The sequence below is a fragment of the Pan troglodytes genome, chromosome 19, assembly GCF_028858775.2.
Source record: "Pan troglodytes isolate AG18354 chromosome 19, NHGRI_mPanTro3-v2.0_pri, whole genome shotgun sequence".
NCBI classification, from domain to species: Eukaryota; Metazoa; Chordata; class Mammalia; order Primates; family Hominidae; genus Pan; species Pan troglodytes.
The window spans coordinates 48,876,864-48,895,605 of NC_072417.2; the positions used below are offsets into that span (position 1 = coordinate 48,876,864).

The window sequence follows — 18,742 nt, forward strand, 5'->3', positions numbered from 1 at the left end:
CCTTTTCTACTCCAAACTGAGCAAGAAGTTGTATTTGCCGTATGTAGCTACTCAAGTCCTACTGCCCAGCCAAGGGTCCCTACAATGTCTCAGCCCAGTTGGTTGGTTAAAAAGAGAGAGAGAGAGGGAGGTCACTCTCATTTTTGTATCGCAATTGTCCTTCTTTTTAGCAAGTGTGTGAACTCACAGTGCTTTCTATGAATAAACCATGGATCACATGAAAGATCATTTTTCTTAAAGAAAACAAAAATTGTCTAAATTTTTGTTTAGACAATTTTGTTTAGAAAATCCCCAGAGGGGACCAGCAAATACTTAATAGAAGATTATAGATTTCCTGTGAGTGCATGTGGCTCGGGGTGACCTGATTCTATAAAGCAAATGTTATTGTCCTCCTCAAATTCATGCGTTGGATTCTATGTGATGGTATTTGGGGGTGGGGCCTTGGAAGGTGATTAAGTTCATGAAGGCAGGGACCTCATGAATGGAATTGGTGTCCCTATCAAAGGGACTGCAGAGAGCTCCCTCACCCCTTCTGTCATGTAAAGACACAGTAAAAAGATGGCTGTCTATGAACCAGGAAGCCAGCCCTCCGCAGACACGGAATCTGCTGACCATTTGACCTTGGATTTTACCATCTCCAGAACTGTGAGAAATCAATTTTCTATGCTACCTAGTCTATGGCATTCTGTTTTGACACCCAGATTAGCTAAAGTACCAGCATGTCAATTTGCACACATAATTCTTGGAAACTCTGATGCCAAATCCTTGATGGCAAAAGGTGAATGATATGCCGGAGACATGAGCCTACATCATCCTTCTTTCCACAATAAACCAGAGAGTCAAAACAGGCAAGAGTGGGTCAAGGTCTTCTAAAAGCCATACCTGAAAGGTTTCCAATAACAGATGACTCGATGGTAATTCAGCCACACAAACAACCACAACAAAAGACACAACTATCCGAGATTTTCAGGATAGCTTCAAAAACACCATCTAATATTAGGGAGTTCAAAAAGGTGAGAAGTTTCAGAAATCAAACTTTATTTATATTTCATTTCATAAACTTGTAATTCTAACACTATTAATAAATGCTAGGGCAGGTGGTGGCATGGAGAGCCTGGAGCACAACGGCTGTCTTTAAAAGTTTTCCTTGCTGTACCCTTTGGAGCCACGTCCTGGTCCCCTCAACCCCTGCCCACCTAAGAGCCCGTTCGGGGCAGCACATTAAGGGCAAACAGCCTGGATGCCCAGTTGCAGACACACATCCATGCCTGGAGGAGAAGATTGCGTCTGAGAGCAGGAGGAGCTGCTGGAACTCTTCTTCCCAGCCTTCTTTTAATGCTCTTGAGCACCACCTGCACAGAGATATACCCCACCAGCATTAGCACAATAAACAGGCACTGCAGCAGCAGGGCTGTGGTTCTAGTGAATGAGAGAAGCCTCTCTCCAGCGAGGTACAGGAGTCCAGTCTGAATACCCTGGTCTCCGCCTCCATGTTTGCCACCATGCCCAGGACTAGGGGCAGCATGGGATCTGCTGGCTGGGGCTGTGCTTGTCACCCCCTCCCTCCCACTTCTCTCTCCAGCCACGTTTTCAGCTCCAGCATTAAGGCCAGTGGCTACAGTAGGTGCCATGATTTTAGGCAGCTCCTGGCTGGGTTGGTCCTTGGCTGGAGCTCCCTCCACCTCCAGCGCTCTCTCTGGAGGGGCTCTTCCCATGCTGGCTTTGGCTTGACAGCTGGTGCCGCAAGTGGTCCTATTTCTGCGTACGGACCAGGAGCTGAAAAAGGAGAAAGGTTCACCAGCATCAGTCACTTTCCACTGGAATTTCCAAACACAGAGACAACCTCACTGAGTTCAAAGGAATTCCAGCCCAAAAGCACCGCCCCCGCAAAGTCTTCCAGGCTGCAGCCACCTCACCATGTGTCTGTGCCTCCGTGGGCTCCCGAATCTCCTCCTGGACAAGGACAATGTGCAGAGGCAGCCCCGATGGGATCTCTGGTGTGGCCTGGCCTGCTAGGGCCTGCCCCGGGCTGTCCTGTGGTACCTGGGTGCGCCTTCTTACAAAGGGCCACAGGCGTCTGGGGTGAGGGATGAGCCTTCTTCGGCATCGTCGGAAAAGGCTCTCACTCCCTCCATTCCTGAAGCAGCAACCTCTCTAAGTGGGGAAGCAACACGAGAACATCTTGCTCTCTTGAGAGTCTCCCACAAAGTGAGCTGGTTACGGCGCTGACTCTAGGATATGGGTGCCTGGTTACCAGAGTTCTAAGTTCTGTTCGTGTGTGTCATCATCGAGGAAGTGAGGTCGCTTCTTTACGGTTCTGTCCCCTAGGCCCCTTCCTTCCATAAGCCTACTCAGGACTCCACTGGGCTGCTGACTACTCACCCTCCCCCCAGGTCAACTCCTTACCCGTACACAGTTATGTCCACCCAGGGTCTGCTTGGACACCTGTGCCTGATGTTCACCAGGGGCCAGATGTCGTCCTCAGGCCTGATGTCCACCTAGGGCCTGATGTCTGCCTTGGCCTATGTCCCTCTTGGGGCCTTGTGTTCACCTGGAGACTGTATCCAGCTGAGGCCTAATGGCCTACTGGGTCTTGTTGTTCACCTAAGGCCTTGTGTCCACCTGGGGTCTGGTGATCACCTGGGGCCTGGGTGTTCACCTGAGGCCGGATGTGCACCTAAGGCCTGAGTTTTCACCTGGGCCTGATGATCACCTGGGGACTGGGTGTGTGCCTTGGGTCTTTTCCCTTTTCCTGAACAGGGCTTGCAGTTTCCAAACCAGACACAATCTCCCAGTTGGAGAAAGAAAAAGGATCCTAGATGATAGTGAGACAAATTTCAGGAAACTCCATCCAAATAAGTAAATGAGAATGAGGACAGGATTCATTGTAAGTAACATTCTCAGGTGGTGTTCCAAAGTTATCTTTTGCCTGGGTACAGTGGCTCACACCTGTAATCCCAGCTCTTTGGGAGCCCAAGGTGGGAGGATCACTAGAGGCTAACAGTTGGAGACCAGCTTGGGCAATGGAGTGAGATCCCCATTCTGAAAAAAAAAATTAAAAAATTTAACAGGCATGGTGGCATGTGCCTGCAGTCCCAGCTACTCAGGAGGCTGAGGTGGGAGGATCGCTTGAACTCAGGAGTTGAAGGCTGCAGTGGGTGAGGATCACAACACTGAATTCCAGCTTAGGTGACAGAATGAGACCCTGTCTCTCTAAAAAACAAGCAAGCAAACAAACCAAAAACCACAAACAAACCAGATCCCTCTTAGCAGAATACTTCCATGAGGTAATAAAAGGTATGTACCAAATGCCTACAACAAGCATATGTCATGATGAAATGTTAAATGCTTCCCATGGAATTAGGTTCAGGACAAGGTTCCATCCACCATCGCATTTGAATTCCACATTGCACAGTGTAAAGGGGCTGCCCAAGGTCATAACATTGCACACTGGGTAAGTCAAGAGAACCCAGTACAGCACTTTAGATCCTTCATTATAGTTTTGTTCTAAAACTGCTCCTGTTATCTTTTGGACATGAGTCTCTTAACTATTATCATTTGAATTCACGTATACTAGTTCATTTTCACACTGCTCTAAAGAATACCTGAGACTGGGTGATATATAAGCAAAAGAGGTTTAATTGGCTCACAGTTCTGCATGGCTGCGAAGGCCTCAGGAAACTTACAATCATGATGGAAGGCAAAGGGGAAGCAGGCAATTTCTTCACAAGGCAGCAGGAGAGAGGGGAGAGCAGGGGAAACTGCCACTTATAAATCCATCAGACCTCATGAAAACTCACTTACTATCATGAGAAGAGCATGGGGCAAACCACCCCCATGATCCAATCACCTCCCACCAGGTCCCTCCCTTGACACAGGGGATTAAAATTCAAGATGAGATTTGGGTGGGGACACAGAGCCAAACCATATCATTCTGACACTGGTCCCTCCCAAATCTCATGCCCTTTTCACATTTCAAAACCAATTATGCCTTTCCAACAGTCCCCCAAAGTCTTAACTCATTCCAGCATTAACCCAAAAGTCCAAGTTCAAAGTCTCATCTGAGACAAGGCAAGTCCCTTCCACTTACGAGCCTGTAAAATCAAAAGCAAGTTAGTGACTTCCAAGATGCAATGCGGGTACAGGCATTGGGTAAATGTTCCCATTCCAAATGGGAGAAATTGGCCAAAACAAAGGGGCCAATGGGCCTCATGCAAGTCCAGAATCTGGTAGGGGAGTCATTAAATCTTAAAGCTCCAACATTATCTCCTTTGACTCCATATCTCACATCCAGGGCATTCTGATGTGTGCTCCCAAGGCCTTGGGCAGCTCTGTCCCTGCGGCACTGCTGGGCATAGCCCCTTTGGCTGTTTTTACAGGCTGGCATTGAGTGACTGCAGCTTTTCCAGGCACATGGTACAGCTGTTGATGGATCTGCCATTCGGGAGTCTGGAGGATGGTGGCCCTCTTCTCACAGCTCTGCTAGGCAGTGCCCCAGCGGAGACCCTGTATGGGGGCTCCAACCCCACATTTCACTTCTACCCTGCTCTAGCAGAGGTTCTCCATGAGGACTCTGCCCCTGCGGCAGACCCAAAATTATATATATCATTATAGTTGATATTCTGAGGTAGAGATAAAATAAGCTATCAGTTTGATTAGGAGGTTTGGGTTTTGCTTTTTCTATGGTAATGTAAAAAGGCAGGAGGGTTAGTATGTTACAAGTTCACTGCAATTACAAATCAGTTTCTGTGCATATGAGAAAGCACAAAATCACAGACCTAAGGTCTTGATAGATATGAAAGCAACCCTATGTGATATCATGCCCACATCTTTACCTCAAACTCTCGCCTAAATTACTAGTGAGGACTTTTTTGTCCTGCTGTTAGTATTTGATAATTCTAGCTAGCATGCAATAAGATATCGATATATGAATAGTAACTTGATTTTATAATATTAATAACAGCTTAATTTTAAACATTTATGTTGTGCCTTGTACTCTATGGAAAATGTACACTTTCCATTTTTCTCTAAATTAGGTTTAATTTATTTCAGAAGTTTCTAGATTTTATTGTCTCTATTTAGCCAAAGCTACAAGAAAAATCAAATTCATATCTTTAAATGCTTTCATTATCAATCAAGAAAGAAGAAAGTGAAACGAACAAACAATTTTACTCAAGAAACTAGTGAGAAATCAAAGAAATGTCCAAGAAGTAGGATACAAGAATTAATCAAAACAGATTAACAGTGGAATAAATAAATGAATCCAACTGGTTCTTTGTCATGGAATGTGGAAAGACATACTCTATTCTTCTGGATAGGAAGATGAAATATCATAATCATATCAATGCAAGTTTTATGCATGCTCAAACATGTATAAACTAAGAAAAAATCTGAAAGGACAGACAGTAAAATGTTTGCAGTTTTTTTCCTCCAAGTGGTAAGATTAAAGGTAATACTTTTCTTTTTTATACTTTTCTGTATTTTCTAAATCTTCTGTAATGAACATGTAATTTTATGATGAGGAAAAAATAAGACATTTTTAAGATGCAAAATTACTTCTCGTTAATACATATAATGCAAATGCCAATCAAAGTAATAAATAAATAAATATAATAAATATATAAATATAATAAAAGAGACAGATGAGTGACTAGGGAAGAACTTCAAAAAGGGCCACATGGGAGATTAAACATAATGCAAAAGAGTAATGAGGAATCTAGGCCGGGCGCAGTGGCTCACGCCTGTAATCCCAGCACTTTGGGAGGAGGGGCATGGTGGCAGGTGCCTGTAGTCCCAGCTACTCGGGAGGCTGAGGCAGGAGAATGGCGTGAACCCGGGAGGCAGAGCTTGCAGTGGGCTGAGATGGTGCCACTGCACTCCAGACTGGGTGACAGAGCGAGACTCCGTCTCAAAAAAAAAAAAAAAAAAAAAAAAAGTGTAATGAGGAATCTTAAAGCAAAAAAAGAGAAAGTAATCTTATTCTTATTCTACAAGATATTAAAACCGAATGCAAAGCCTGGCTAGTAACTTCTATTAAAATTACTTTTATACTTTAAATAAAATACCTGCAAATTTAGAACACAGACAAAAATAGAAACTCCTCACATGACCCACCACGAAGCCCATCAGATGGCAGAATGCCGAATCAAGTTGCAATGGACTGATCTTAAAACAGATGAAGCAGTGGAGAAAATCTTCCTGGAGCTGATGGTATAATTTGCTTCTTGAAACAATGACAGTCCATGAAATAAGGTGGGAAGATGTTTTGAACCTCTCTCAGCAGCAGATCCCTAAATCACAGACCCAGAACTTGGAGGAAACAGGAAACAGGAGGCCATCTCTGCACCTCTCCAGCACTGCTCTGGTTGGTGGGCAGAATATCATACAATCATCACGATTCTTAAATCAAAAACCAAATTCTAGACTGATTAAATAATTATTTTTTTTAAATGAGAAAAGTTATCGTTTATTTGATCTTGGGCTAGGGAAGATATTTCCAAGCAAAAAGGGTAAAAAGAAGGAAAAAGAAATGATTAACAGATTGGAAGGCAATAACAATATAATATCAAGTGTTGGCAAGAGCTCAGGGAAGTGCGTGTTCTCATGACTGCTGGAACAAATTGGTATAATATTTCTGAAGGGCAATCTGGCTGAATATGTTAGAAGTCTTTAAAATGTTTATACTCTGACTCAGTAATTCAACATCTAGAAATTTCTCCTAAGTAAGTAATAAGAAAGAGATGAAAAAAGTATTTGAATATTGAAAGACTGGAAAGAACATAAAGGTTCAATAATACATATATGTTCAACAACAGGGGACTAGTAAATATGAATTATTTATATGATAAAATACTATCTAGCCTTAAAATAATGTCTTAAATAATATTTAATGATGAGAATATGCTGAGAAAAGTTTAATCATTTTTAAAAAGTTACATGCAAAATTAAAGTTAATAACATGTACAAGATTATTCTAATTTTTTTTTTTTTTTTGAGATGCAGTCTCACTGTTGTCACCTGGGCTGGAGTGCAATGGAGTGATCTCGGCTCACTGCAGCCTCCACCTCCCAGGTTCCGGCAATTCTCCTGCCTCAGTCTCCTGAGCAGCTGAGATTGTAGGCACCCGCCACCATGCCCGGCTAATTTTTGCATTTTTAGTAGACACGGGGTTTCACCATGTTGGTCAGGCTGGTCTCGAATGCTGGCCTTGCTGGGGTGCCGCGGAGTGGGGCCCCGCCCTGGTGAGTTGTTCACTGGGACCACCTTTCTGGAATGCTGGAAGGCGGCGTGGCAGGACCCACCGAATGCCTTCAAAAGCCAGTGGTCCATGCCTCTGTCTCCTTCCTTAGACTCTTCCAGAAGAGACTGGTCAAAGGTGCAGCACAGATGAACCTACAAAGCTGTTCATCAAAGCATCACTTACAGTGGTGAAAAGGCAGAAGAATCACTGAATTCCACCAAGGTGGAGCAGCTGAGGAAATCATGGGTAGAACACTAGGGAGTCACAAGAAACAACATATTTGAGGGGACATTTATAGCAGAGGAAAATGCTCATGATCTAATGCTACACAAAAAGGGCAGGATACAAAATAAGGTGTATTTGAAGAAAGAGGGTGGCATGGTTGTCCATCCACTGCTTTCAGGGACTGGACTAAGTGACCTGGATCAGAGGGAGGGCAAGAGATCTGCTTCCTGCCTGAGCCCTGTGAACAGCTGAAATCACTCGTGTGTCTGCAGGAATCATTCTTATATTTGCTATTCTGAGGTAACGTCAAACCTACACAAAATTTGCAAGAATAAAAAACACCCTGCCACATACTCTTACCTACATTCACCCATTGTTAACATTTTTTTTCTTTGTACTATTTAATCCACTTTATTATTGCAATAAGAAAGAATAAATGTTTTGCCAATAATATGTTCCTGTTTTTCATTATTAAGCAGGACATGTATAAAGAGACTTCTTAGCACTGGATTGAATATCTTTGGACTTTAAACACTACAGAAAAATTATAAAAGTTTATCTTCAGATATAATTTTTAGATGGTTTTTAATCATGATAGCTTTATTTTATCATTATTTAATATAATGGTCAACAAATTATGCCTGCTTGTATAAATAAAGTTTTATTGGAACAAAGCCACATTCATTTGATTAATGTAATCAATAACAATGTAATGTAATTGTGGCTACTTTTAAACTACAGTGGCAGAGTTAATTAGTTATAATAGAGGCTGTAAAATATTAACTGTCTGGCCCTTTACAGGAAATGTTTTGCTTTTGTCACATTAATTTTCTCTCTCATTTTTTTTTTTACACGGAGTCTCACTCTGTCGCCCAGGCTGGAGTGCAGCAGCGCGATCTCAGCTCACTGCAACTTCTATCTCCTGGATGCAAATGATTCTCCTGCCTCAGCCTCCCAGGTAACTGGGACTGCAGGTGTGGACCACCATGCTTGGCTTATTTACTTGTATTTTTAGTAGAGACAGGGTCTCACTGTGTTGGCCAGGTTGGTCTCAAACTCCTGATCTCAAATGATCTGCCCGCCTCAGCCTCCCAAAGTGCTGGGATTACAGGTGTGAGCCACCACGCCCAGCCTGTTTTTCACATTTCTATTTGATGCTCCAGAATTCAGGAGCTCTAAGAGGAGGCTGCCTGGGTGAGCTGCCACTCTTCAGGTGAGGCTCAGGTTTGGGGGCTCTCTGTGTGCCCCATCTGCTCCAGCACACTCTCCTCAGATGGGCCTCCTCTGTTCTCTCCTTTGCTCTCCCTGCAAGGAGTCCAATCCTCGAAGGTGGGAGAGTCCAGAGAAGAAAAGAGCCAAATGGAGGAAGAGGACCCTGGGAACCCTTGGGTGCAACAGAGCTTGGGAAGTGACGCGTCTGGCCCAGCTCTGCTCCTCTCTGCCAGTTCCCGAAGCCAGAAGTAGGCAGCTCCCTTATGCTGTCTCTTCAGAGGAAGTGTTGAGTCCAACAGGATGGGGTTCAAATCCCAGCCTCACCACTGATTCTGGACAAGTTTATTCTCCTTTCTTAGCCTCCGTTTCCTCATCTGGAAAGTGGGGCTGTCTGAGAACTAAGCCTGAGAAGGTACAGGAAGGGCTTCCCGTGGCTTCTGCAAAGAGCTCCACGAACACTCGCTCTCCTTCATCCGAGCAGCAATCCTCCCTGGGCCTCAGGTGCAGGGGGTAGCGGGGAACAAAACACCATCCTTGAGCTTTTGCAGCTTACAATCCAGTGATTCTCATCATCAGTACATGTGGCCAAAGGCCCCTGGCTGACTTGTAGGCTGTGGGGTTGAATAGGAGCCTCTGGGTGGTGTGGAAAATCCGGGAAACAGGTGGAAAGGGCAGCTATTCGGACCCTGCGAGGGTGCCGGGGCCATCAGGTTACATGTGGCAGTGCAGGTGAACTCAGGTCTTCTCACCTGGGGCTTGTCAGGTACTAGGGACAGAAGGCACCCAGATTCCTCTAAGGAGCCACAGGGCTGGCCAGGCCTTGAGAAGAACAGAGTGTCAAAGTTCAGGGGACCCTTTCTCTCATCCCTTCAGGAGCCGATGTCCCTGCAGGGCCCCCACAAAGCACAGCCGAGTTTCTCCCACTTTCTCTGCATCTCTTTCTGCCTTCAGCTTCCTTTGTGGTGGCCTTTGTTTTTCCTGCCCATCTTTGGTGGCTCTCAAATGTCATCCCTGCTCCACAGAGAAAAGGGTGCCAAGTAGCCAACCATCCAGCATGAGGGTCCCCTGCAGCAGCTCGCTCAGGCCAGGGTCCTCCCAGGATGCTGGTCCTGTGAACGGATGGAGGCTTCTGCCTGCCTGGTCACCGTGGCCCCGGTGGGGAGGGGCGGTCAAGGAGCACAGGTGGGATTTGTGCAAAAGATCTGGCCCGTGGCTCCATTCTCAGTAGGGGCTGTGGGCTTCCAACCTTCCCAAGATTCCCCATGCAGAGCCAGGGCCTAAGTCTCAGACCCCTTGGTCATCCAGGCCCCTCCAAGGCCCTGGGTCCGCCAAGACCTCTAGCCTTGAAGCACATGGTCCCCAGCTTATGTAAAACTTGGCATGAGTGAGAAACTCAACCACAGCAGGTGAAGACTGCCGCCTCTTTCCAGCCTGTCTTTCCTTCACCACACTTCGGGGAGGTGAGGGGGCTCTGGCTTGATCATCAGCGGGTGCTCAGGCACCTCCTTGCATAGGAAAGTTGTTTCTCACCATCCCAGCGTGGGCTTGGCTTCCGGGAGCCCTGCCTCCTCCTAGGCTGACTCACCTGCTTGGCGCCAGGACATGGGAGATTCAGGGCCAGGGGCGGGGTCCTGCGGTTGTGGGCTGCACGTAGATGGTGAAGGAGAATCAGAGTTGAAATGCATAGAGGCTCTCTAGGACACAGTGCAAATGTACCGGCAATCCACCCACCGATTCCAACACCCGACCAAGATCCCCGGATGCAGAGCAGGCAGGCTTTGCCCGTAGCCATGGAGAAACCAAAACCAGTGGGAGGGTCACTTCCCATCTCTGCAAACGTGCTGTTCCCAGGAGCTCTGTCTACCTTGAATGCCCCATTTCTAGCTCTAGGATATGCATCTGACAGTGGGATGTGTGTTTATGAAGGGAAGACCACAGAATAGAATCTTTTGGGAAAATAAATGGTCTTCCCCGCTTAGCCTGCTTTGATAATGCAGATTTTCCTTGCACTTGGAGCTTTCCTTCTCTAGGCTATTTTCTATATAACAGTGGATGTGAGTTTGGCCTTGGAGCCAGACTACTTGGCTTCAAAGTCGCTTGCCACTTCCTACCTGGGACCTAAGGCGAGCCGTGGAGCTCTAGGTCCCCCACCTGTGAAACGGGAAGAACCATGGTGCCCATGTTGCATCATACACATGCATACACAGGCACACCCTACCTGCAAAAAGCAAGGAGCAGGGTAAGGGGGCAGCTATCTGGGTCACGTTCCCCAGAAGTAGATCCTGATTTGTATGGCAGTGACTGATGAAGGACGGCACCCAAGGAGAGCGGTAAGGGAACGGGGGTAGCAGACAGAGAGGGGAAAAGCCATGCAAGGCTGTGGCCCCAGGCAAAATCCTACAGAAGCAGGTCCCTCTGGGGACTGTGGAGTGGAGTCACATCTCCGTTTCCCAGCCTGAGCTAAGGATACACATGTCAGTCATTAGTGAAGGGCCATCCTGCGGCAGGGGGACATTTCCAGCTCTCTGCAGAAAGGACCAGGGGGCTCCAATAGCCTGATGACAGTCTTGCTGCAAAGAGTCATAGGTGTGGACAGTTGGAAACCAAGGCCATTCAGGCCAGGAAAGGGGCACATAGAAAGGTGCGAGGGGTCACACTTCTGTGACCTGCCGGTGGAGAGTGGACAGTAGCCACACAAGACAAAGGTGAGCGTTCTGAATTCAGAGACCAGAAGTGGAGGCTTTCACAAATATGCATGCACCATGCTTTTTCATGGGATAGTCTATTTGGAAGATCATTCCAGGCTGCAGTATGTAAAGTTACCTCATTCTTCTTTTTCACAGTTGCAGAGTTCACTGAGTGGCTACATTATTATGGAGCTCACCAACCTCTATTGATGGGTATTTAGATTGTTTCCAATCTTGCTATTACAAGAGAAACACACCACAATAAATATCTTTGTACTAGGGCCATCAGCACATTTGCAAGTGTCCCTGTACATTTCTAGGAGTAAGTTTTCAGATCAAAAGGCACGTGCATTAAAAAAAATGTTGATAGTGGCCTTACCAGTTTATACTCCCACCAGTAATGCAGGAGAGAGCTTGTCTCCCACACCCACAGTGACACAGTGTTATCACAGTTTTGGATAATTGCCAATGTGATAAGTGAAAAATGGGCTTGAACTATAGTTTCCATTTGCACTTCTCTGGTTATATATTAGGCTAAACATTGTTTATCAGCTCAAGGGCCATTTCTACTTCCTGCTCTGTGAACTATCTGTTCATGTCTATACTCGTGGACATTTTTTCTATTTCATATTTTCGATTGCAGTTTCATTTGTCTTATTGACTGTAGGAACTCTTTATATATTAAGGAAATTTGGATCTTGAGTAGAGTGACTTGAGGATGGAAGCAGAGGGAATTCATTCATCCAAGGGCTTCCCATTAGTTCGGCTACCTAAATTTCATATCCAAAGCAGTCCTTTCCAGTATGTGGTTTTTTACTTCTTCTTTTGGTTCTGTGAGCTAACCTAGAATCTCCCGGCACATTCCTTGCTTGCTTTGCCTTGGCTGGACTTAGCCAGAGTTGATTTTGGTGGTGTCACCATTGCCTGCTACGTGGAGCTCCGGGGCTACACGCTCCACGCCTTCAAGCTGGTCTCATTGGCCATGAGCCATCTTAACGTGGCTCATAACCAGGATACCCACCCAGCCATCAGTGATGTGCTCTGGGTTTGTGCCCTCAGCCACTCTCTGGGCAAGAATGAGCTGGCAGTTCTCATCCCCCTGGTGGTGAAGAGTGCGCACATTGCCATGGTGCTTTCAGACATCCTGTGTGCGAGGCTGCACGGTGACTGCACCTGGCCTGGCCGGCACCCCGGGCCACCACAGCTCTGGAAAGCTCATCTCCACTGACAGAGCTCCATGGCACCAGTTGCTGATGCAATGCTTACATCAACACCACACACTACACCTAACACACATTAGCCATTGCCAGTATGGACAGTTCATTGAGTTTCTAAGCAAGGCTCGGGAGACCCTCCTGCTGCCTTAGGATGGCTACCTGCAATTTGCCCTGTTCATCAACAACCACAAACGATCTACAAAGGCAAGAAAAAGCTGATGCTGCTGGTTCGAGAGCCCTTTGGCTGAGAAAGCAGATAGCTCACCGGCCCGGCAGCCTGGGTCCCCAGGTAGTATCAGGTCAGGCCAAAAACACTGAAACATTTGTCCACCCTGGGAGGACTCTGAGCACCTGTGGCTGAGGCCAAAGTATCACAGGGCTAAGAATGGGGAGAGTCCAACTCCAGTCGATATGCATACCTTGGCAAGCTTCTCACTACAGCCCACTGTTCATGGAGAAACTGGGCCTTGTAGATCGACCAGAAACCCCCACGATATGCCACCTTCTGCCCCTATGTCCTGAGTGTCCTGGGCATTGGCCCTGTCTCCCTTGGCAAACACAGAACACTGTTCCATCTCAGAGATTGCTTCACCAGAGAAACAGATGCATTTATGGTACTGTTAAGTACTATAGTATATGTGTTGCCAATTACTGTAAAGTCGTAAGTATTTATAATTTTGATTCTGATTTGATGGGCACTTGAGGTAGCTGTGGGTGGGAGGGTATGCTTATTGTCTGAGGAGACTCAAAAACATTTCTCAGGTTTCCCTTGCAGAGTGTATGCCGTTATCAGTGGGATAGTGGGTGTGCCAAGGAGAAAAATGGACAGTTAGAAAAAATCCCAAGACTAGTCTATGCAGAATCTCTCGCCTACAGACAGGGCATTAATAGCCCAGTGGTGGGTGAGCGGCAGAGGCCAGGACTGGACTCAGACTTTTGCCTCACAAAGCTGTGAGGACTCTGAAGGTCCTGCCCCTGCCTCACACAGCCTTGCCAGGAGTCTGCTGAGCACCTTTGAAACAAGAGCAGGGAAAAGATGAAGGTCTGGGAAGCCACTGAGCTCACAATATTCATCTACACTGGTCACCTTTGTGTTAGAGAGTGTGTGTATCTGCATGACTGAGTACATGTGTCTATGTGCATAGATATATCTGCGCGTGCCTGTCTGTATGTGCACATTATATGTTGATGTGTATGTATGTCAGTTCTATGGCTGTGTACCTGTGTGGATATGTGCACACTGGAATGTGGGTCTCTGTGTGAGGATGTAACATTTGCACACATGTGAGGGTGCATATCTATGTGTAAATGCTGTCATGTTTTGCATGTTTAGTGTGTGTGTATCTGGGAACACATGAGTGCATGTGTAGAGATATGTGTCTGTGTGTATGCTTGCTCTCCATGCATCTGTGTTTTTATATGTGTAACTGAGCATATTTCTACATGTAGGGATGACTGCGTGTCCATCTTTGAGGATCTGCATGAATGTGTCCTTTTTGCGAGATTTCTCTTCCCATTCGTCTTACATCTCTCTCACTAGTTAAGTGTTCCCCATCTCTGTGCCTCCTCTATTCATTCTCTCTCACCAAATGAGCTTCTAAGCACCAGTCTCCCTCTGCCATCAGATTGGCTGTTTTCACTGCACAGTTCTCTTCTCACCCCGTACTTGCTTTCTTCCCCTGCCTTTCTCTGCCTGCTTTTGTTACAGTCTCATTGCTTGCTGACTTGGAGGCTAGGGCTGGTCTTCACTTAGCCTCTCCCTTCCTAATTTCTAGCCCCAGTGGGCAACCCTGTCTTAGCCCTGGCTGACCTCCACAGTGAATCATCATGTTCCTGCTACTTTCCTGACCGCTATACTCAGCCTGGAATTATTGTAGGAGATAGCAAGAGCATTCAGAAGAGTCAGTTGGTTACCAGTGCCTTGGTGTTTACTCTTTTATGTCTTAGTTCCGTAGCTGGGGGTGGGGTTTGATAGGGAAGGGGTGGTATAGCTAGAATGCGAACTAAGAACTTCTCCATCTGCTTTACTTTTTCTTTCATTGACAAAATGTCACCTTTTCTACTCCAAACTGACCAAGAAGTTGTATTTGCCGTTTGTGGCTACTCACGTCCTACTGCCCAGCCAAGGGACCCTATAACATCTCAGTCCAATGAGTTGGTTGAAAAGAAGAGAGGGAGAGAGGTCACTCTCATTTTCGTATCACAATTGCCCTTCTTTTTAGCAAGTGTATGAACTCACAGTCCCTTTCTATGAATAAACCATGGATCACATGAAAGATCATTTTTCTTAAAGGAAAATAATTCCCTAAACCCAGAGGGGACCAGCAAATACTTAACAGGAGATTAGAGATTTCTTGTGAGTGCATATGGTGCGGGGTGACCTGATTCTGTGAAGCAAATGTGATTGTCCTCCTTAAATTCATGTGTTGAATTCTAATTCTATGTGATGGTATTTGGAGGTGGGGCCTTGGCAGGTGATTCAGTTCATGAAGGCAGGGACCTCATGAATGGAATTGGTGCCCCTTCAAAGGGACTGCAGAAAGCTCCCTCATCCCTTCTGTCATGTAAAGACACAGTGAAAAAGATGGCTGTCTATGAACCAGGAAGTCAGCCCCACGGAATCTGCTGACAATTTGACCTTGGATTTTACCATCTCCAGAACTGTGAGAAATCAATTTTCTATGCTACCTAGTCTATGGCATTCTGTTTTGACACCCAGATTAGCTAAAGTACCAGCATGTCAATTTGCACACATAATTCTTGGAAACTCTGATGCCAAATCCTTGATGGCAAAAGGTGAATGATCTGCCGGAGACATGAGCCTACATCATCCCTCTTTCCACAATAAACCAGAGAGTCAAAACAGGCAAGAGTGGGTCAAGGTCTTCTAAAAGCCATACCTGAAAGGTTTCCAATAACAGATGACTCGATGGTAATTCAGCCACACAAACAACCACAACAAAAGACACAACTATCAGAGATTTTCAGGATAGCCTCAAAAACACCATCTAACATTAGGGAGTTCAAAAAGGCATGAAGTTTCAGAAATCAAACTTTATTGTAATCTCATTTCATCAACTTGTAATTCTAACACTTTTAATAAATGGTAGGGCAGGTGGTGGCATGGAGAGCCTGGGGCACAACGGCTGTCTTTAAAAGCTTTGTTTGCTTTACCCTTTGGAGCCACCTCCTGGTCCCCTCACCCACTGCCCGCCTGTTAAGGGCCTGTCCCGGGCAGCACATTAGGGGCAAACAGCCTGGATGGCCAGCTGTGGACACGCATCCATGCCTGGAGGAGGAGGCTGCCTCTGGGAGCAGGAGTAGCTGCTGGAACTCTTCTTCCCAGCCTTCTTTTAATGTTCTCCGGCACCTCCTGCACACAGATAAACCAGGATCAGGAGAATAAACGGACCTGCAGCAGCAGGGCTGTGGTTCTAGTGAATGAGAGAAGCCTCTCTCCAGCGAGGTACAGGAGGCCAGGCCAAATGCCCTGCTCTCTGCCTGCATGTTTGCCACCGTGCCCAGGACTAGGGGCAGCATGGGAGCTGCTGGCTGGGGCTGTGCTGGTCACCCCCTCCCTCCCACTTCTCTCTCCAGCCACGCTTTCAGCTCCAGGGTTAGGGCTAGCGGCTACAGTACGTGCCGTGATTTCAGGCAGCTCCTCATTGGTCTGGTCCTTGGCTGGAGCTCCCTGCAGCTCCAGCGCTCTCTCTGGAGGGGCCTCTTCCCATGCTGGCTCTGGCTCCACCGCTGGTGCTGGCAGTGCTCTTACTTCTGCACATGGACCAGGAGCTGAGAAAGGAGAAAGGGTCACCAGCATCAGTCACTTTCCACTGGAATTTCCAAACACAGAAACGACCTCACTGAATTTAAGGGAATTCCAGCCCCTAAGCACCACCCCCGCAAAGTCTTCCAGGCTGCAGGCCACCTCACCACATGTCTGTGCCTCAATGAGCTCCCGAATCTCCTGGACAAGGACAGTGTGCAGCTGCAGCCCCAATGGGATCTCTGGTGTGGCCTGGCCTGCTAGGGCCTGCCCCAGGCTGTCCTGTGGTACCTGGATGCGCCTTATTACAACGGGCGACAGGCGTCTGGGGTGAGGGATGAGCCTTCTTCGGCATTGTCGGAAAAGGCTCTCACTCCCTCCGTTCCTGAAGCAGCAACCTCTCAAAGTGGGGAAGCAACACGAGAACATCTTGCTCTCTTGAGCGTCTCCCACCAAGTGAGCTGTTTACAGCGCTGACTCTAGGATATGGGTGCCTGGTTACCAGAGTTCTAAGTTCTGTTCGTGTGGTCATCATCCAGGAAGTGAGGTCGCTTCTTTACGGTTCTGTCCCCTAGACCTACTCAGGACTCCACTGGGCTGCTGACTACTCACCGTCCCCCCAGGTCAACTCCTTACCTGTACACTGTTATGTCCACCCAGGGTCTGCTTGGACACCTGTGCCTGATGTTCACCAGGGGCCGGATGTCTTCAGGCCTGATGTCCACCTAGGGCCTGATGTCTGCCTTGGGCCTATGTCCCTCTGGGGGCCTTATGTTCACCTGGGGACTGTATCCAGCTGAGGCCTGATGGCCTACTGGGTCTTGTTGTTCACCTAAGGCCTTGTGTCCACCTGGGGTCTGGTGATCACCTGGGGCCTGGGTGTCCACCTGAGGCCGGATGTGCACCTAAGGCCTGAGTTTTCACCTGGGCCTGATGATCACCTGGGGACTTGGATCTAATGTCTACCTGGAGCCTTGGGTCTAATGTCCACCTGGAGCCTACGTATCTACCTAAGGCGTGATGTCTACCTGCGGCCTGATGTCCACATGAGTCTGGTGTTCAACATGGGCCTGCTGTCCACCTAGGGCCTTGGTGTCCATCTGGGGCCTGGTTGTCAACTTGGGGCCTGGTATACACTTTGAGTCCAGGGTCCACCTGGGGACTGATGTCTACCTGGAGGACTGACGTCCTCCTGAGTGAGGTGGGAGGATCTCTGGAGCTCAAGAGGTTGAGAGCACAGTGAGCTGTGATTGTGCCACTGCCCTCCAGTCTGGGTGACAGAGTGAGACCCTGTCTCAAACAAATAAACAAAAAGCCACACAAATTATATAGCTATACAAAAATATTTTATTTCTTTTTAACCTTATTCTACGAGCTTTTTTCATTATTTATTTATTTTACTTTTAAACCGTTTTCTGTTAAAAAAACAAGACACAACCAGACACTTTCGCCTAAGGCTAAGCAGGGTCAGGATCATCAATTTCACTGTCCTCTACCTCCACATCTTGTCCCACCGGAAGGTCTTCAGGGGCAGTAACAGGCATGGAGCTGTCATCTCCTTGATAAGAATGCCTTCTTCTGGAAACCTGAAGAAACTGCCTGAGGCTGCTTCACAGTTAACTTAAAAAAAAGTAGTAAGCATATACTCTAAAATAACAATAAAAAATATAGGATATTCAATACATATAACAATAACATCAGCATCTATTATTTTCATCAAGCATTATGCACTGTCGATAATCGTATGTTCACACCCACATCACCACAAACATGTAAGCTCTGTGGTGTCCAATGAATCTGCCTTTCTTTACCTACAACTGTCTTGGTAAATTCTTTTACCACCCATCCCACTGTTCCAGAGAGTCGCTGCTCCCCTACGACACTGAGTAAGGAGGAGATACAGCTGACACCACCCGGAAATATTCCCTGAGGCCAAGCTCAGGCCACAGATTATGGTGAAGCCTCCAACTTCCACACTGTAAGCCACCAGGGGCCTGGTGACCCCTGTGACCAGGCCACAGGGAGCATCTATGGATCAGGCACTTACAGAGGCCCCAGGGTATACCCCAGCACACTGGAGGCCCCTCCCCACACCCACAATCCCAGGCATGTATACAGGATCCACACTCCTGCCCACAAACACCAGGTAATGCATGAGGGGAAGGGAGGCTGCCTTGAGACTAAGCACTGCCTCACTACCTAAAAGCACTCTGTCATCATGAGGGTGAACCAGAGATTGCCTGGACTGGCCGTTTAATCCATCACTTTGGCCCTTGAGTTACTAACATTGATGCAACTGTCCAAAGTTACTAACTTTGGGTTTTCTGCCCACCTAACTGCCGGAAGCTAAGATGGCAACATCAGTATCAGTCAAATAAAGCAACACGCGTTAACT

The 18,742-nt window shown here is 47.0% G+C and overlaps 1 protein-coding gene, 1 long non-coding RNA gene and 1 pseudogene across 3 annotated transcripts; 1 reads left to right on the forward strand and 2 right to left on the reverse strand.

The window, feature by feature from the left end:
• Positions 1-1,017: 1,017 nt before the first annotated feature.
• Positions 1,018-2,181, reverse strand: LOC129137584 (CMT1A duplicated region transcript 15 protein-like protein; annotated as a pseudogene).
• Positions 2,182-2,645: 464 nt separating this feature from the next.
• On the forward strand, positions 2,646-5,464 carry LOC129137585 (uncharacterized). The gene is made up of 3 exons (XR_008540274.1): positions 2,646-2,887; positions 3,072-3,297; positions 5,140-5,464. It is a non-coding gene; the product is annotated as an uncharacterized LOC129137585 (long non-coding RNA).
• Positions 5,465-15,615: 10,151 nt separating this feature from the next.
• Positions 15,616-16,848, reverse strand: LOC129135374 (CMT1A duplicated region transcript 15 protein). Of its 2 annotated transcripts, none has more exons than XM_054670306.2 (3): positions 16,515-16,848; positions 16,225-16,373; positions 15,616-15,954 (listed from the first exon to the last, which is right to left on the reverse strand). In XM_054670306.2, exons 1-3 carry the CDS (start codon positions 16,774-16,776, stop codon positions 15,799-15,801), a joined length of 567 nt encoding a protein of 188 aa, XP_054526281.1. In that variant the 5' UTR covers positions 16,777-16,848; the 3' UTR covers positions 15,616-15,798. The 2 variants fall into 2 exon arrangements, with proteins under 2 accessions (XP_054526281.1, XP_054526282.1); XM_054670307.2 differs by having other exon boundaries at positions 16,639-16,805.
• Between the last annotated feature and the right edge of the window lie 1,894 nt (positions 16,849-18,742).

What these genes read in the sequence shown, in the direction of transcription:
- LOC129135374 (XM_054670306.2), bottom strand. Translation starts at nt 16,776, where the DNA reads ATGTTCTCGTGTTGCTTCCCCACTTTGAGAGGTTGCTGCTTCAGGAAC. An exon ending in CATTGAGGCACAGACATGTG is followed by an intron (nt 16,374 to 16,514) that starts GTGAGGTGGCCT and finishes CTCCTTTCTCAG; the next exon opens with CTCCTGGTCCATGTGCAGAA. An exon ending in AGGAGCTGCCTGAAATCACG is followed by an intron (nt 15,955 to 16,224) that starts GCACGTACTGTA and finishes ATCTGTGTGCAG; the next exon opens with GAGGTGCCGGAGAACATTAA.